A 16,206-nucleotide genomic window follows, 5' to 3' on the forward strand; every position below is an offset into this window, starting at 1 on the left:
TATATATATATATTATGTTATTATGACCATTAATGACATTAAAGTTGGAAACACTCCTAATGGAGTATCACCCGGTCACGAGGACATCCTGCGATAACGATATGTAGATGATCGCACGGACGTCACACGAGCACGGGTTCGGTGTAATTTTATACATCAGTATAGTGTATAATATAGGCACATCAGACTACAGTCAGCTAACGGCGTAGCCAAGATTAAATCTAAGAGGGGGAGCGGCAATCAGTTTTGAGCTTTTTACATTTTGATGTTGTTAATGGTGCAATTTGGTGCATGTTGTTGGCATGTTTTATCGACTTGAAACAGTCCTACTGGTTTAAATAAGGTAGCAGTATTTTGATGTGGATATTTTAACAAAACAAGGATATCATTTAAATAAATTTCTAGAATTGATTTTTATAATGAATATCATGAACACCGTCTGCTAAGCAATCAAATAGAAATAGCATGAAGATGAGGTTTGCAATCACTTGCAAATTACATTTTATACAAAAAGGCATGTAACATTACAAAGATACGTGCTGGTAACGTGTGATGACACTCGGGAAGGGGGGGGGACACATTTTATCCATCCGAGCTCCATGTACATAGGGCCTACAGGCAAGAGGAAAAATACAGCTCTCTCAAGCCTACCGACCGGTCCCGCGTTCATCCTAACGCATTGTGTGCATAGGGGACAAAGTACAGAATACCCCAAACCACACATGCAATACTTTCATCCAGAATTGAATTAATTATTAACTATATACGCATGTGTGAAAATCTTCTTTATTCGAACACCTCACTTACATAAGGGAGACCGGCCGAACTGAACTGATCAACTGAATCGCAGTATTACAATTGAATTCGTCTTAATTTCAGTAAGGCGAATTTTTTTTTTTTTAAATCTTATTTTAAATTTTTTTTGCCTTCTAAATCTTAGTAGGGCGACCGCCCCTATCGCCCCCCCCCCCTGGCTACGCCACTGCAGTTAGCTCATTTTTTGCTGCATGGCAACGGTCACATGATACCACAGCTCTAATGCGGCATATGAACCATTTATAAGCTTCTGGGCATATGTATGTGTGTTTTATTTAGACGGCTACATTTCTGTACAAAGTGCGAATTAAACGTTTCGCCGTAAAAATATCTCTAACCTTGCCACACTTGATTCACTGCTTCACTGATTCACTGCTTGATATAACTTGCACGTACAAAAAAACTGGAACCAAGGAAATACGAAAACTAGAGACGCAAGTGACGTGTAGCTCTAGACTGCAAGGTAACCGCACACAAGTCGTTTGGTTAGATTACAAGCAACGAAAGGTAAGTGTCGTGTCAGAATACACGTTTTTCTAAGAAAAACTACACGAGCTGTTAGGAATAACCAAATTTAAACAATTTCTGTCCATGTAAAGATAAAATACATCGAAAACGATGGTATTACGATCAGTATATTATATACCTTAACTCTTACGTAATAGTCGGGTCCCTTAGAATCATGATCGTTACAGAGCTGACAAAAACATCAAACTTGGCACAGTTGTAGTTTATGGCAGTACTATAAATATTAGAGGGGGGCTCAATGTAGATATTCTTTAGAAGTGAATTATAGATGATTAAATGTTCGAACCGCGCCCGCCTATACTGACGCATTGTGTACAGCTGGTAACCCCTCCCCCCGCGCGCATTTATCGGCTTACATTTCTAGAAATCTACCCACATATAGACACATGTCTTAGCTATATTCTCTCTGAATATTGAGTTTATTGACGCACGATTACTCAATATATTAGCAAATATATGCGCGCGGTATCGCTCATATAGGCTAATATACGCACGGCTATAGACGGCAGGCAAGTGTATTAACTTTCATATCTCGCGAAGGAATTGAGTTACATTTCTAGAAAACTATAGATACATGTATTAGCTATAATCTCTGTGAATATTGGGTTTATTGACGCACGATTAGTCAATATATTAGCAAATATATGCGCGCGGTATCGCTCATATACGCACGGCTATAGACGGCAAGCAAGTGTATTAACTCTCATATCTCGCGAAGAAATTGAGTTACATTTCTAGAAATCTAGATACCTATAGACACATGTCTTAGCTATAATCTCTGTGATTATGGAGTTTATTGACGAACGATTAGTCAATATATTAGCAAATATATGCGCGCGGTATCGCTCATATAAACTAATATACGCACGGCTATAGACGGCCGGCAAGTGTATTAACTGTCATATCTCGCAAAAGAATTGAGTTACATTTCTAGAAACCTATAGATAGTATACTGTAACAGAGCGGCGCGTAGAGTTTGTAATTAGTAAAGTATTGAATAAGAATCATACGTGATTTTTGTGTGCGTAGCCGTCAGGCTAGCAAGGCACGCCGTAAATGTGTGAATAACATGTATAAATGTCCACACCTACAGATAAACGCGCCAAACCGGATATTAATCAGCTGGGGAACGGATGCGCCAAACCGGATATTAATCAGCTGGGGAACGGATGCGCCGATCCAGATAACTTCAAGGCTGCGCTGTTTACAAATGTTTACGAGCAAGAAATTCTAGAGTTTTGCAGTTACGTGGCGGCCTCTCGTGGATAAATTAAAGTGATTACGTCACCGTAAATAATTAAAACAAAAAAAATCGACTTTTTCACAAAATATAAGTAATTCTGTTGACTTTTTATGGTTAAATGGCTGCATTATACTTTTTATTTTACTATATTGTTTGATGTGAACAGACACTCGTGACTCATACATAGCCCATAGCAAGCAATTAATGTTAGGAACACTAATATCAAATCGTCCAGGTTTTTTGGATTTTTAACTAGTTGAGAAACAATCTTATCAGGTAAGAATTTGACGATACGTTTAGTCCCGTTAATTCTTACTTTTAATGTAAAAAAATGGCAATAAAATTTTTACAAATTTTACAATAGAAAATTCGTGACGTAGTCAATTTAAATGGTAAATGTAAGAGTTTTAAGATGACGTCACTTCGCTGGGCCATATAAATAGCAGAGCGCGCCTTGGGAGTTACAAGTTGGCCGCACAGTTACAATTCATGTATTAGACTACATTTCCAGACTCTTGCTCACGCGTAGCGTGAGCAATTAACAATAAACCTTTGTGCGTAAAACTTATTTCGTACTTACTGTGATCTTCATCGTCACTCGTCTTACGTCGCAATAATAGCAAAGAGAAGCTGCATGACATCTCCTTCAAGCTCACCGCAAACCCGAAACGAAACAACGGGTTAAAACAACACACAACGCAAAACTTAATATCGGACAACAATACGATCACGAAATATCTACACGAACTAAAACTTAATTCGACGAGGTTTCAATACATGTCTTAGCTATAATCTCTGTGAATATTAAGTTTATTGACGCACGATTAGTCAATATATTAGCAAATATATGCGCGCGGTATCGCTCATATACGTACGGCTATAGACGGCAGGCAAGTGTATTAACTCTCATATCTCGCAAAGAAATTGAGCTACATTTCTAGAAATCTAGATACTTATAGAGACATGTCTTAGCTAAAAAAAATTGTCAATATTGAGTTCATTAACGCACGATTAGTCAATATATTAGCAAATAAAATTATGCGCGCGGAAGTAATTTACAGATGATTATATGTTCGAACCACCCGACTCCGAACCCTCCCTCCCCTACCGCGCGCGCCTGTACTGTGTGTACTGGCGCATTGTACCATATAAATAATAGAATAGTAATAAAATAATAGAAATAGATAGACAAGTTGTCTATCTATTTCTATGCATTGTACAGCTGGTACATGTATTGGCATTGTATACAGGCGGGCGCGGTAGGGGGGTTCGGAGTCGGGTGGTTCGAACATTAAATCATCTGTAATTCCCTTCTAAGGAATATCTGCATTGGGCACCCCTTCTAATAATGATAGTATATACTGCCATAAGCTACAACTGTGCAAAGTTTGATGCTTTTGTTACTCCTGTAACGATTCGGCCCATATTTTGCACTAAGAAACCTGACTATAAGAGGCACAGACAACGGCGTAATCACATGATCATTGCACATAATAACAAACTTATATGCCTTAAACAAGTTTAAGCATGTATTATTTTGAGCAATACACGTATAAAACATTATATATTATACGTTGAATATCTAGTATGGCACCATTACGAGTGGCTGTGATTGGAGCCGGGCCGTCAGGGTTGATTGCTGCCCGCATGCTTGCCTCACGACCGCAAGATTTCGACTTCGAGGTTTACGAACGTGGAGATAACATCGGTGAGTATGAATAAAATTAAGGCAATGTTTAGCCTAGTTGCGTTTACTACAGAATAAGCAAGATGTGGCGGCATACTTCTAACTGCGCTACGTAACGTAGAGCGTGACGTATGCAAACGAAATGCATATATGCCATAATTATGGTATACGTATTCCATATCAGCAGATATCGAATTGGAGATATGTGGGTGGGTATCCTATTCCTTGCCCATTTTTTATAAAGAAGATAGGAAGTTCATTTGACATTTTTTCCCCATCATCCACGCGGCACATCAGGATGCTTACACGCAGGTTGATCATTAGTACAGTGGTTTTAATTGCGTCTGCCTTAATTAGGAGGTACGTGGGTGTACACGGAGAGGACAGGGCTGACTGAAGATGGCTTCCCAGTACACTCAAGTATGTACAAGAACCTTATCACCAACGTACCTACGGATGTGATGGAATTCCCTGACTTTCCCTTCCCTTCGGATTTGAAAAAATTTATACATTGGAAAGAGGTGTGTATTGTTGCGTTCTAGTTAAAAATAATAGCGGACTTGACAACAATAACAATGTAATTTATATAGAACCTGATTCAATGTAAACGTTATCTACAGATTTATATTAAAACCTATATTTCGTGATACTTTGCGTAGGTTCAAGACTACATTTTTGCCTACGCCGACCACTTCAACCTTCGAAAAGATATCCAACTAAATACAGATGTAACGTCTGTAAAACGCATCACCTCAAACCCTCTTCGACCAGGAGATGCCCACCAATCTCCCAACAGACCGCAGTGGTTGGTGCGCACGACTGCCCTTCAGGGAGGAGGCAGCAAGGAGAAGGTGTTTGATGCTGTATTAGTCTGCTGTGGACACTATAGTGTCCCTCACTATCCAGACATTCCTGGTCAGGAGAGCTTCAGCGGGGTACAGCTGCACAGCCACGATTACCGCCATCCAGAACCTTATGCCGGTGCGCTGCCTAAATTAGTATAGCTCATAGGGTCTATGTCTCCCTGGGTACTGCCGGAACGTACCCTGGTAACTATCTGATATGGTTAGGGTTAGGGATAGGGTTAGGGTTAGGGAGTAGGCGTAGGCGACTCCCTAGACTCGTTAGTGGAGTAGGCGAGGTACGGTCCAGCATATTAGAAGTTACCAGGGTACGTTCCGGCAGTACCCAGAGAGACATAGACCCGACGAGCATTAGTATAGATACCGGTTATTTTGTTATACGTACTGGATACACCTAATATATAGTTAAGCATACAAGATTATACGGGAATATTAAGCTGAAACAAAACCTACTTCGTATCTTGCTGTAGTTACATTATATCAGAATGTCACGCCGCACCGTCTACCGTTAAAGTTTTATAAGACATCTATTTCTACAGGCAAGCGAGTACTCCTGATGGGAGCACTTACGTCTGCATTTCATATCATGAAAGATCTCTACCCTCACGCATCCGAGGTGATCATATCACTCAGCGAACTAGACGGTCTAGGCCTAGGTAAACAGTACAAGAACGGGCTGCTACCACACAACGTGAGAACAACGACATTCGCGCAAGCGATCAACGGTAGCATGGTGACGTTCACCGACGGTGAGAAATTCGAACCAGACGTGATTATTTTCTGCACCGGCTACGAGTATTCGTTCCCATTCCTCGACGCCTCGTGCGATGTCACTGTCACCAATGGCTGCCGCATACAACCGTTATTTAAGCACATGATCCACAGCAGGTACCACACGCTCACGTTTATCGGCATGCCGTTTGCAGGCTTCGAATTCTCACTCGCGTACCTCCAGGTTCCGATTGCGCTTATGATCCTTGATGGGTCACTGGCGCTCCCTAGCGAGCAAGATATGAACCAGGACACAGAAGCTGACTACCGCGATCGGTTAGCTAGCGGACAGAAACCCCGCCACGCCCACAGGTACGTATTCCCTCCCCGTTGGTGGTATACGGTGTACTGCGATGAGATTGCCACTTTTGCAAAGATTGATAACGTCATGCATCCAAAGTACCGCTCACTTGAAGCTGCCATCGCTGCAAGGTGCAAAAATGTGATGACATAAAGGGACTACAGCGACTCTGACTCCCATTTAGAGTGTCACCACAGTCCGTGAGGCATAACCTTCAGAGTGTGCGCAACTCTAGCTGCACGTGAAACATTAGATTAGGGAATGTTTGCATATAGATAGTAGATCGATATCCAAAGATCGAGCTAGGCTTCTCTGGGCCAGGCACTCATCACTGAGTGTGACTAGCATACGGCAATGGGCTGTTGAGAGCTATTGTAGTTGCCCAACCGGAGATGTATTTCGCTTCCTCAAAGTGGCTTAACAATGATATTGCCTGACTCAATGTTTTGCCACAGAGACCCAGGATACATCTACGTTCATTGACATTACAAGTCACTTAAAGTGTATTCGATACGATAGCCTATAATTTAGAGCAGTTGTACTAATATACACACATGTAAAATTGTTTAGAATTAATATAAATATAACAGGTAGTTGATATCAGCCATAAATTAAATCATAACCGCATTAAATGGCACATCGCGAGACGTGATACTGAGTATTAATATTATAACTATTCTATTAAATAGATTATTGAATAAAACACAAATGAAGCTTTCTGCCACTGTAATCTTATCTACAACTCAGAGGATATTTTTTATATAAATCGCACGCTTCTGTTATGGATGTTTTGTCATTTGCGGGCTTGTTATTGAACATTCCTATCTTTATAGAACCAAAATACACTTTAACTAGTACTATCAGAAATCGATTGTTATTCTCCTCTATCCTTCGCATGTATCACAATACAATAATTATACAAGAGTGCTTGACGAATACTATATATTTTTCTGCTGTAGTTCCTCCCTTTTTATGTAGCAGTAGATATGGGTGCTGATAAAGTAACCCTGATCTCATACCTAACAATACACACGTCTTTAGCTTGTACTGTCGCTAGCCGATCACAGCCGGTGAACGAGAGAATGATAGATTTTGAAAGAATTATGTCGGTTTTTGGTAGTTTTGTGAATCGTACAGGGACCGCGTGAAGTCGTAAGCACTTCAGCAAACATCACCGTGTTGCTATGCGCATGCGGGTCTAATGCTTAGCCCTTCATTTAGTTGTTTGCAAACGTTGTTATCGGATATAGACAATAACTTGAATTCTTCCTCACCAATAAGACATTATAATTATATACAAACGTTTAATTACAAATTAATTAATAATTAATACAAATTCAGTTTTTTGTAGAATTTTCTTGACAGTAAGATCTGTTATGTTCTTGTCAGCAAGAACCTAATGACTTTAATGCCCCAATATTGCACTTATAAAGAAATGTCTGTAAAACGTCTGGCACGTCGCGCACAGCTATTCATGCTTAAAAAAGTGTCATTAAATATATTCGGGTAGCTTGTCATACCAGCAAAGACTTCAAAGGCTGAATCTTACTATACTCTACTATACTTTACTATACTTACTATACTTACTATACTTTACTATAATTACTATACTACTATACTTACTATACTTTACTATACTTTACTATACTTTACTATACTATACTCTAGAGACTCGTAGAGAGAGAGCTGATCCTATCGAAACCTACAAGATTATATGACAGGCTTGGAGAACATTTATCATAGGACATTTTTTTTACCCTCAGTCTTGTCCACCACCAGAGATCACAGCATGAAACGTACAAAGAGCACAGTCGTCTTGAACTACGTAAAAATATTTTCTCTCAGAGAGTGATTGACAGCTGGAACAGCCTTCCCCAACATGCTATGCGGCAAAGGACGTGCTCTCATTTGAAATCGAATTAGGCCGTTATTGGACAGTTCAGGGTTTTATATAAGCGCAAGCTGCCTAACTCTTTGATAGCCATGCAAACCCTTGATGTGTGGCTGTACAGAGGTAAATACACTGACATACATCGTCACCGGACGTGTGTAGCAATAACCACACCATATACATGGTAACATGCTAGGTCAATGTTCTTACTGGGTGGACCATGAACGTTTTCTGAGCAAACGGTAAAGGTCAACTTTACGAATAGATAACATTTAGGATGCTGCAACTATTTTTAGACGGCTATACATTCTCTGGCATAGCGATCAAAGTCATATATATTGCTGCAGAAGTAATTCGAACGTTGACACACTTGTTCCCTTTGTAAATAACTTGCTTATAAATAGAAGGTGGCGCCACATAGGGAAAAGCGAAATCAGTAGACACAAGTGGTATACCTGTGCTGTAACGTGAACACATATAGAAGTCGTTCTCTGCAAGAATACAGTACAACAAATACAAGAACAAAAATAAACAAACAAAAACAACAAAAACAAAAACAAAAACAAAAAAAATAAACGAACAAAAAAACAAAAATAACAAAAACAAGTACAATAATACAACACAAGGTATGTAGAAATTTGTTGTTGTTTTTACAAAAGGTAGGCCCCCTACATACAAGATAAAAAAGTAGATATGAAAAAGATTATTGTTCATGTAAAGATCGAATACAATGGGAATCCAACATATCGCTGTTATGTTCAAGCAATACCTTTAACTATACAATGCTGAATTTAACATCCAATTTTTTTTTTAAATCTTGTAGTAACTGTTTTGTAGCCGTTAATACAGGCGTAGTGACCATGCTATCAGTTTGTAATTAATCACAACTGAGATAATACACGAAACTTGATTTGAATTTTATGGCAATTTCACGTTTCTTGTGCCTAAAACGAGACACATAAACTTCGACTAGTAATAGACTCTCTACATATTAAAGATAACTGCTTCCTCGTACACCCTTCTACAGAATGTAAAATAAATAGTATAAAATCTCATTTAAATTCAATTGTTCTCTATATAATCATCTAGTATGGCACCATCACGAGTGGCTGTGATTGGAGCTGGGCCGTCAGGGTTGATTGCTGCCCGCATGCTGGCTTCACGACCGCAAGATTTCGACTTCAAAGTCTATGAACGAGGAAACAACATCGGTGAGTGAAAGTCATGTGTATCGTGTTTGCATTTTTCTTGAAATACTTTCAGCACATTGAAGTAGGCAGAGTGAAAATCGTGACTGACGTCCTAAGATATTATGTAATTTTTAGCAGGATAGCGGAATGTCTAAGTACAAACGTACATATGGGGCCCGTTGCCAGAAACAAAATTAGTCTCAACATTAGCATTAACTTTACGATATTTTTGACAACGGCCGCCAGGATGATAATATGCAATTCCAGCAAGCAACTCCAGCTTCGGATGTCGTCATTAAACAAATAGCAAGAATGTGTGTTTCAAGCAAGAGTAATTCTAACGTACTAGAGTCTAGAATACGTGTTGCCTCTTCCCATCTGTACAAAACATGATACCACAAAGGTGACATGCAAGTACATTGTTAACTCAATGGCATTTTTCTTGCCTCGATAAGGGGGTATGTGGCTGTACACAGACAAGACAGAGCTGGATGAAGATGGCTACCCAATACCCTCAAGCCTTTATAAGAACCTTATCACAAACCTGCCTACGCAGGCGATGGAATACCCTGATTTTCCCTTCCCCTCTAATCTAAAAGGAAAATTCCTTCATTGGGAAAAGGTACGTGTTAGTAACCCAGGAACCATAACTGATGTATTTATTACATTTGAAAAGGTTTATACGAAATGGGAACGTGAGCTACCACAATACATAGTTGCCACTTGAACAGTACAGAAAAGGGCTGCTACCACACAACGTGAGAACAACGGGATTCCCGCAGGCGATCAACGGTAGCGTGGTGACGTACACGACCGGTAGACGTTCCAACAGACGTGATTATTTTCTGCACCGGCTACAAGTATTCGTTCCCATTCCTCGACGCCTGTGTGATGTCACCGTTTAGCGAGGTAAAAACAGCACAACCATTATTCAAGCACATGATCCACAGCAGGTACCACACGCTCATGTTTATCGCCATGGTTTATTTGCCTCTTGAGTTCGGACTCGCGTACCTCCAAGTTCCGATAGCTCAGAAAATTCTTGATGGGTCACTGGCGCTCCCTAGCGAGCAAGAAATGAACAAGGAGACAGAAGCTGACTACCTCGATCGGTTAGCTAGCGGACAAAAACCTCACCATTATGCACACAGGTACATGCACAATACATGCACACAGGTTCGTATTTACTCCCCGTTGGGCTCCGAGTTCATACTGCGATGACATTGCTAATTTTGCAGACATCGAGAACATTATGGAATCAAAATATCGATTCATTAACGCTGCCTTTGATGGAATGCGTGAAAATATTATGAAGTATAGGGAGTATGACTACCTCGACCCTGAACCGGAGCAGTAATGTCAACTACATGAGTACGCAAAGTTTTGTATACAATGCGTAACCTTGTTATATATGCGGCTGTACTATACGCATTAAGAGTACATAATAGCGATGTTATTATGTACTCTTGATACGCATATAGAGCAGAATAGAGGAAATAAATGTGCATAAAAGCAGGAATCTATCAATATTGATAGACTCCTGATAAAATATACGTTTACAATATAAGTCGTTGGAAAATAAGTATTATATAATAGTATCCGAAACACAAATGTTTCTTTATTAAATCCTGATAATATATATACATCATAACCATAACCAGAACTGTATTCTGCTTTAATAATGTATTTCACTTCAAAGCTATTTAAATAACTCTGTGTTTTTAAAGCCTTCACAGTGGGTCGCGGCGTAGTGGCGGTTGCTGGCGTGCTGGGCATTGGAGCACTCTGCTACTATGGCCTGGGCATGTCTAACGAAGTCGGGGCATTGGACCGGGCAGTGTGAGTGTCTTTCTTAGACCTGGCTTTCTTTTTGAGGCCTGAAATTGTCAAGAGTAAGATGAGATCATTATGTAATATTATCTTGGATATATTCTATAATAGGCTTCTGATATTTTCAAGAGTTGACAGCGATAAATATGGACTTTTATTGTCACATGCACAGATGAGAATCTCCCGTGGATCCGCGGTTTCCCGCGTTTTTCACTTTAGAAAATTATCAATTTTTCAAATTGTTGAAATCCATTGAGAAAACTGGGGGGTGTACTGCCACCTTCGGACAGTAGAAAAATGTCCCACGGCTAGTGATGCTCTTTTACCGTCTGAGCTCGCCACCCCGCGGCCGACAAATGTGCTATTCATTCGCGCACGGCACGGCAATACGCGCGCAATGGCGGCGTTCATGAACAAGCTAGTTTTCGAAATTATTGTGCCTCAGAACGCATCTGCAGCATTTTTTTTTAAATTCTGTGGGAGGACCCCCAGACCCCCCGAAAGTGCTTAGCACCTGCGGTGTGCAATATAGCGCTTTGCGCTATTCAACCAATAAGTAAAAAAATATCCCGCGGATTTTGTCCGGGTCTCTGCTCATGTTGTTTCAGCGAATGTTGAGCATTACCAAACAATTACGATCACGCCAATTTTCAATGGCTTTCCATTCGTAGGATGTGGCCATAGTTCGTCAAGGACCGTATCAGAGACACGTACATGTATTTTGGCGGTGGGCTCGTAATAACGGCTTCATCTGCCTTAGCTGTAGCAAGGACACCCGCCCTTATGAATATCATGATGAAGAACTCATGGCTGGTAAGTCTAAGAGTCATACCCTTTGTATGTGGGGGGGGGGGGCAGGGTGAAAGGCAGACAACTGACCACCTGGATTTAGAAGAAAATAACATAAAAACCTAATAAATGCAAATAATCAAAAAAATAGGTGTAAATCGTCATGTAACCACATGTGAAAACCTTCATCTCACACTGACTTATGCCGTATTGACTAGGAGTTGCGCCCTTCTCTCGCCATTGCTTGTCTGACTTTAATGATCTTTTGACCTCCCAGGAATTCACTTAGTTTAACTATGGCTGTGACAGCAGTGCAGTGCTGGATATGTAATCTGTTTAGATTTCCAGGTTTACTGCTATACTATACTTTGCTATTTACTATATATAGCTTTTTTTATGTCATTATCTCGTAAATAATTCGAATACTAAAAGTCTGTCATTCAAAGTCTAGTCATTGTTGCTTTTAAATAAAATACAATTAATAATAGAAACATGAAAATGTTTGCAAATTAAGGCTATATTAAGTTCGTTGTGCATGTATTCTGGGCTATTAACATGAGACTGAGACTTAGTACACAGATGCATATAAGGCATTTGGCTAATCGATCCGTTTGCACATATATACTGCATCTCTTTGGAATGCATACACGTTACATGCCTTTGTCTAGTGCTGCCAGGACAAAAGACGACTCCAAATCATTAAATAGCATTAATTAATAGTGGACTCAATCTGTATCACTGCAGTTAGCTGACACCCGTTTATGACCGTTTATGTTTAGGTTATGTTTATGGTTTTTTTTACCATGGGGTAAAAATATTTACAAAATACTAGGTAACCATTTTGCTATTGAAAAAATACCTGTTCGTGACTATTTGTGAGTGTGTAAATTAATTGAAATATTCATGTAGTACTTGCCTTATGTAAATTTTCATATGATTTGCGTACATGTGCTTATATGTAGCTTACATTTTCAGGCAATAGGTGCGACATTTGCTGCAATGATTGGCACTGGAATGGTTGCGAGATCGATTCCCTACCAGAAGGGCTTCGGTACCAAGCAGTTTGCGTGCCGGCATCATGGGAGCCGTCGTCGCACCTCTGACGTTACTCGGTTGTCCCCTGCTCATCCGAGCTGCATGGTATACAGCTGGCATCATAAGAGGTGAGCTTTAAAATGAGTGAGGCGTGTATGTAGCCGAGGACTGCACCGTGTCTACGGGACGCATGTCCACTGTTTTACCATTATGGAACTTATCTACTAGCTTATCACCCAATGCCATTAAGCTATACATTTTACGATTAACAAAATGGAGCTTTTGTTACCTATATCGTCCTTAACATGTTTGGAACTTGACCCAGCAACTCACTGCACATTTAAAAAATTGCCTACAGTGACTCTGTGAATTGCATCAAGATGCTAAGTGACATCTACTGGTGAAACGCCATACACACTTGACTGATCAGAAGCAGGAATTAAGCTATTGGCTGGTGTTATTTTCCGATTGTACTTGCTAAGATAGTTAACAAGATGATCCTGAAAATAATACAAACTAAGATGGATAGTCATCTCAGGCCAAACCAAAATGGATTTAGACCTGGACGTTCGACAACAACACACATTCTTGCTCTTAGGAGACTAATAGAAGGAGTTAAAAGTTACAATATGAAGGCTATTATCATCTATGTAGACTTCAATAAGGCCTTTGACTCCATACATAGAAGGATGATAATGAAAATACTTGAAGCATATGATATACCACCAAGATTGCTGAGGGCAATCAGCAAGCTTTACGAAAACACCAAAGCAAGAGTGATTACACTTGATGGCGAAACAGAGTATTTCGAAATTAAAGCAGGAGTATTGCAAGGAGACACCCTAGCACCATACCTCTTTGCTATTGTCCTTGACTATGTAATGCGTAAAACCTATGATGGTAGAGAAGAGGAGCTTGGATTTCGACTACATAGACAAAGAAGTAAGCGGGATCTAGAAATTACTGTCACTGACCTTGATTTCGAGGATGACCTTGCACTACTAACAGAAGAGATGGAACAAGCACAGGAAGTATTGAGAAGATTAGAACAAGAAGCTAAGGGTTGGACTGCACTGTAATGCGAAGAAAACTGAGCTACAAGTATTTAATCATGAAACTCCGGTGATAGTGAAAGTAAGGGAAGGTAAAACATTGGATAGTAGAAAACTTCAAGTACCGGTACCTAGGTGCGTGGTCACAAAGCACTGAAAAAACTGTGAGGAAAGCTCTTGCATGGAGTGCATGTCATAAATTGAGAAAGCTATGGAGCTCGAAACTGGCAAGAAAATTGAAGGTTAGATTGTTTTTAGCAACAGTGGAATCAGTTTTGCTATATGGGGCAGAAACATGGACACTAACCAAAACTCTGAAGAAACAGTTAGATGGATGTTATACCCGTATGCTCAGGATGGCACTCAATGTATCTTGGAAATGTCATATGACGAATGCTGATCTCTACAAAGAACTACCAAAAGTAACATCAAAGATACAGCGGAGAAGGATGCGTCTAGCCGGACACTGCATCAGACACAGAGATAAAATTGAGAATAAGCTGGTCCTTTGGCAACCAACTGAAAGCAAAACCAATAGAGGCAGGAGAAGAATCACCTATGTAGATAACTTGATGGAAGACACTGGAATGCAAGTGATACAGAAGTTGAAGACCATTATGGAAGATCGAGACGAATGGAGAAAGCGTGTTGAAGCTATGGGGCGTCCTGAAGGACGACCTAGTTGAGTTGAGTTGTACTTGAAATCTTTCTGTCTAGAAGGTACCATTTGATGTATACAGTGGGTGCACTTTGCAGCCGGCGTACAGCGAATTTAGCCGTATATAATATCGCTTGTACGCCATGTATCTGTCCTGCAGCCTGTTAAAATTTGGTCCTCTGTACCTATGTATGTATAAGACTTATGTATAATACTTATGTATAAGACGTCTTGCTATGCACAAATGAATTTATCAGCAGACCACCAGACACCAGATGAGCCCTGTCGCACTGCGGCACTTGTTATATACTGTTATTATATACTGTTATTACATACAGCTCAGTGCTCCCACCAATTGTTCGCAAAGGTTGCACTATTATATGTCTGTAAACGGGCCACCGCCTTCTCTATTTTTGTGGTAATATCTGGCATTGGAATGTGTGATTTATAGCTACTTTTACGCTGATTTATATCCTACTAGCGTGCATTATACACGTAAGATAGCTGCTCTATACACGCCTAGTATAAAGTATGAAAAGTGAAATTTGTTTGGGGAAAATTTCCGCAATTCTGCCAAGTTTGTGCTCGGGGTTATACGGTTAGGTTTGAACAACAGGATCCGGAAAATTGCTGAAAATGTGTACCATGTCGCTGGAAAACGTTTAGAGTGAAGTTTGAACATTGAATATTTTTTATTATTTAGCATGAATAAAGACTACATTGCTTATGCATTGATTTCTAAGTATTTTAATTACCGTTGGTGTTATGCTGATTTGAGCCCGTTGTATGTACACTCCACGCTGTGTGATGATCATCACACTTCGTGGAGTGTAGTTGTATGCGGACGCCATCTTATAATGAGAAATAATTGCCCAATGGCGACTATATACTAAGCTAAAAATCTCGACAAAATAGACACTTTGAAAATTTTTAATGAAACCCATTGAAATTTTATTGCAAGGCACAATATACATATATTGTTAACTGAGATATACGACTATATTTCTTGCAATATATTTACGAAAAATCAGCCAATTCTCGGTGTGCTCTTACAGTGAAAAGAAGTGATTTGGCATGTGAATTTTTAATCCGGCCACGAACGCAAATAGAAAGAGCCAACAATCAGCCGTATAAAACGTGAAGTCTAGTTTTCGATAATAACTATAATTCCCATGAATGCAGCCTGTCTTGTTTGAGAGATTAAAAGCAATTGTCTCAGTCTGTGCACTTACGTCGTCTCACTCTGTGCACGTACGTCGAACGTTGAATTATTGCACTGCATTCAGCGATTTAGATTTTGATCGTCCTAGGGACAATAGGCGCGTTCACACTGGCGCGAATTAGCGAGATGCAAATCCCGGTTTTTGCATCGCGATCGAAATACCGAGATTATTACAAGTGTGAACGCGTATCATGGTAGATTGCACGTGCGTGCTACACCACCCCCTACACACACGCGCGCGCGCACACACACACACACACACACACACACACACACACACACACACACACACACACACACACACACACACACACACACACACACACACAC

General features: G+C 40.1%; 1 protein-coding gene and 1 long non-coding RNA gene across 2 annotated transcripts in view; both read left to right on the plus strand.

The window, feature by feature from the left end:
- LOC106816040 overlaps positions 1–12,971 on the plus strand; it is a 28,928-nt gene extending 15,957 nt beyond the window's left edge. Inside the window, exons 2-4 of the long non-coding RNA XR_001394827.1 lie at positions 11,018–11,129; positions 11,792–11,933; positions 12,885–12,971. This is a non-coding gene — a long non-coding RNA (uncharacterized LOC106816040). The remainder of the gene's footprint in view (positions 1–11,017; positions 11,130–11,791; positions 11,934–12,884) is intronic.
- LOC106816039 (flavin-containing monooxygenase FMO GS-OX4-like) lies at positions 4,178–10,702 on the plus strand. Its single transcript, XM_014820584.1, has 5 exons — positions 4,178–4,295; positions 4,632–4,795; positions 4,934–5,255; positions 5,677–6,220; positions 10,467–10,702. Exons 1-5 carry the CDS (start codon positions 4,235–4,237, stop codon positions 10,645–10,647), a joined length of 1,272 nt encoding a protein of 423 aa, XP_014676070.1. The 5' UTR covers positions 4,178–4,234; the 3' UTR covers positions 10,648–10,702.
- Positions 12,972–16,206: the final 3,235 nt, after the last annotated feature.

This window comes from Priapulus caudatus, unplaced genomic scaffold (assembly GCF_000485595.1).
Source record: "Priapulus caudatus unplaced genomic scaffold, Priapulus_caudatus-5.0.1 Scaffold1267, whole genome shotgun sequence".
Lineage (NCBI taxonomy): Eukaryota > Metazoa > Priapulida > Priapulimorpha > Priapulimorphida > Priapulidae > Priapulus > Priapulus caudatus.

Bases quoted from the DNA above. Each gene is read 5' to 3' on its own strand.
- LOC106816039 (XM_014820584.1), top strand. From the start codon at position 4,235: ATGCTTGCCTCACGACCGCAAGATTTCGACTTCGAGGTTTACGAACGT. The intron at 4,296-4,631 runs GTGAGTATGAAT...TGCCTTAATTAG, and splicing joins CGAACGTGGAGATAACATCG to GAGGTACGTGGGTGTACACG. The intron at 5,256-5,676 runs GTGCGCTGCCTA...CTATTTCTACAG, and splicing joins CCATCCAGAACCTTATGCCG to GCAAGCGAGTACTCCTGATG.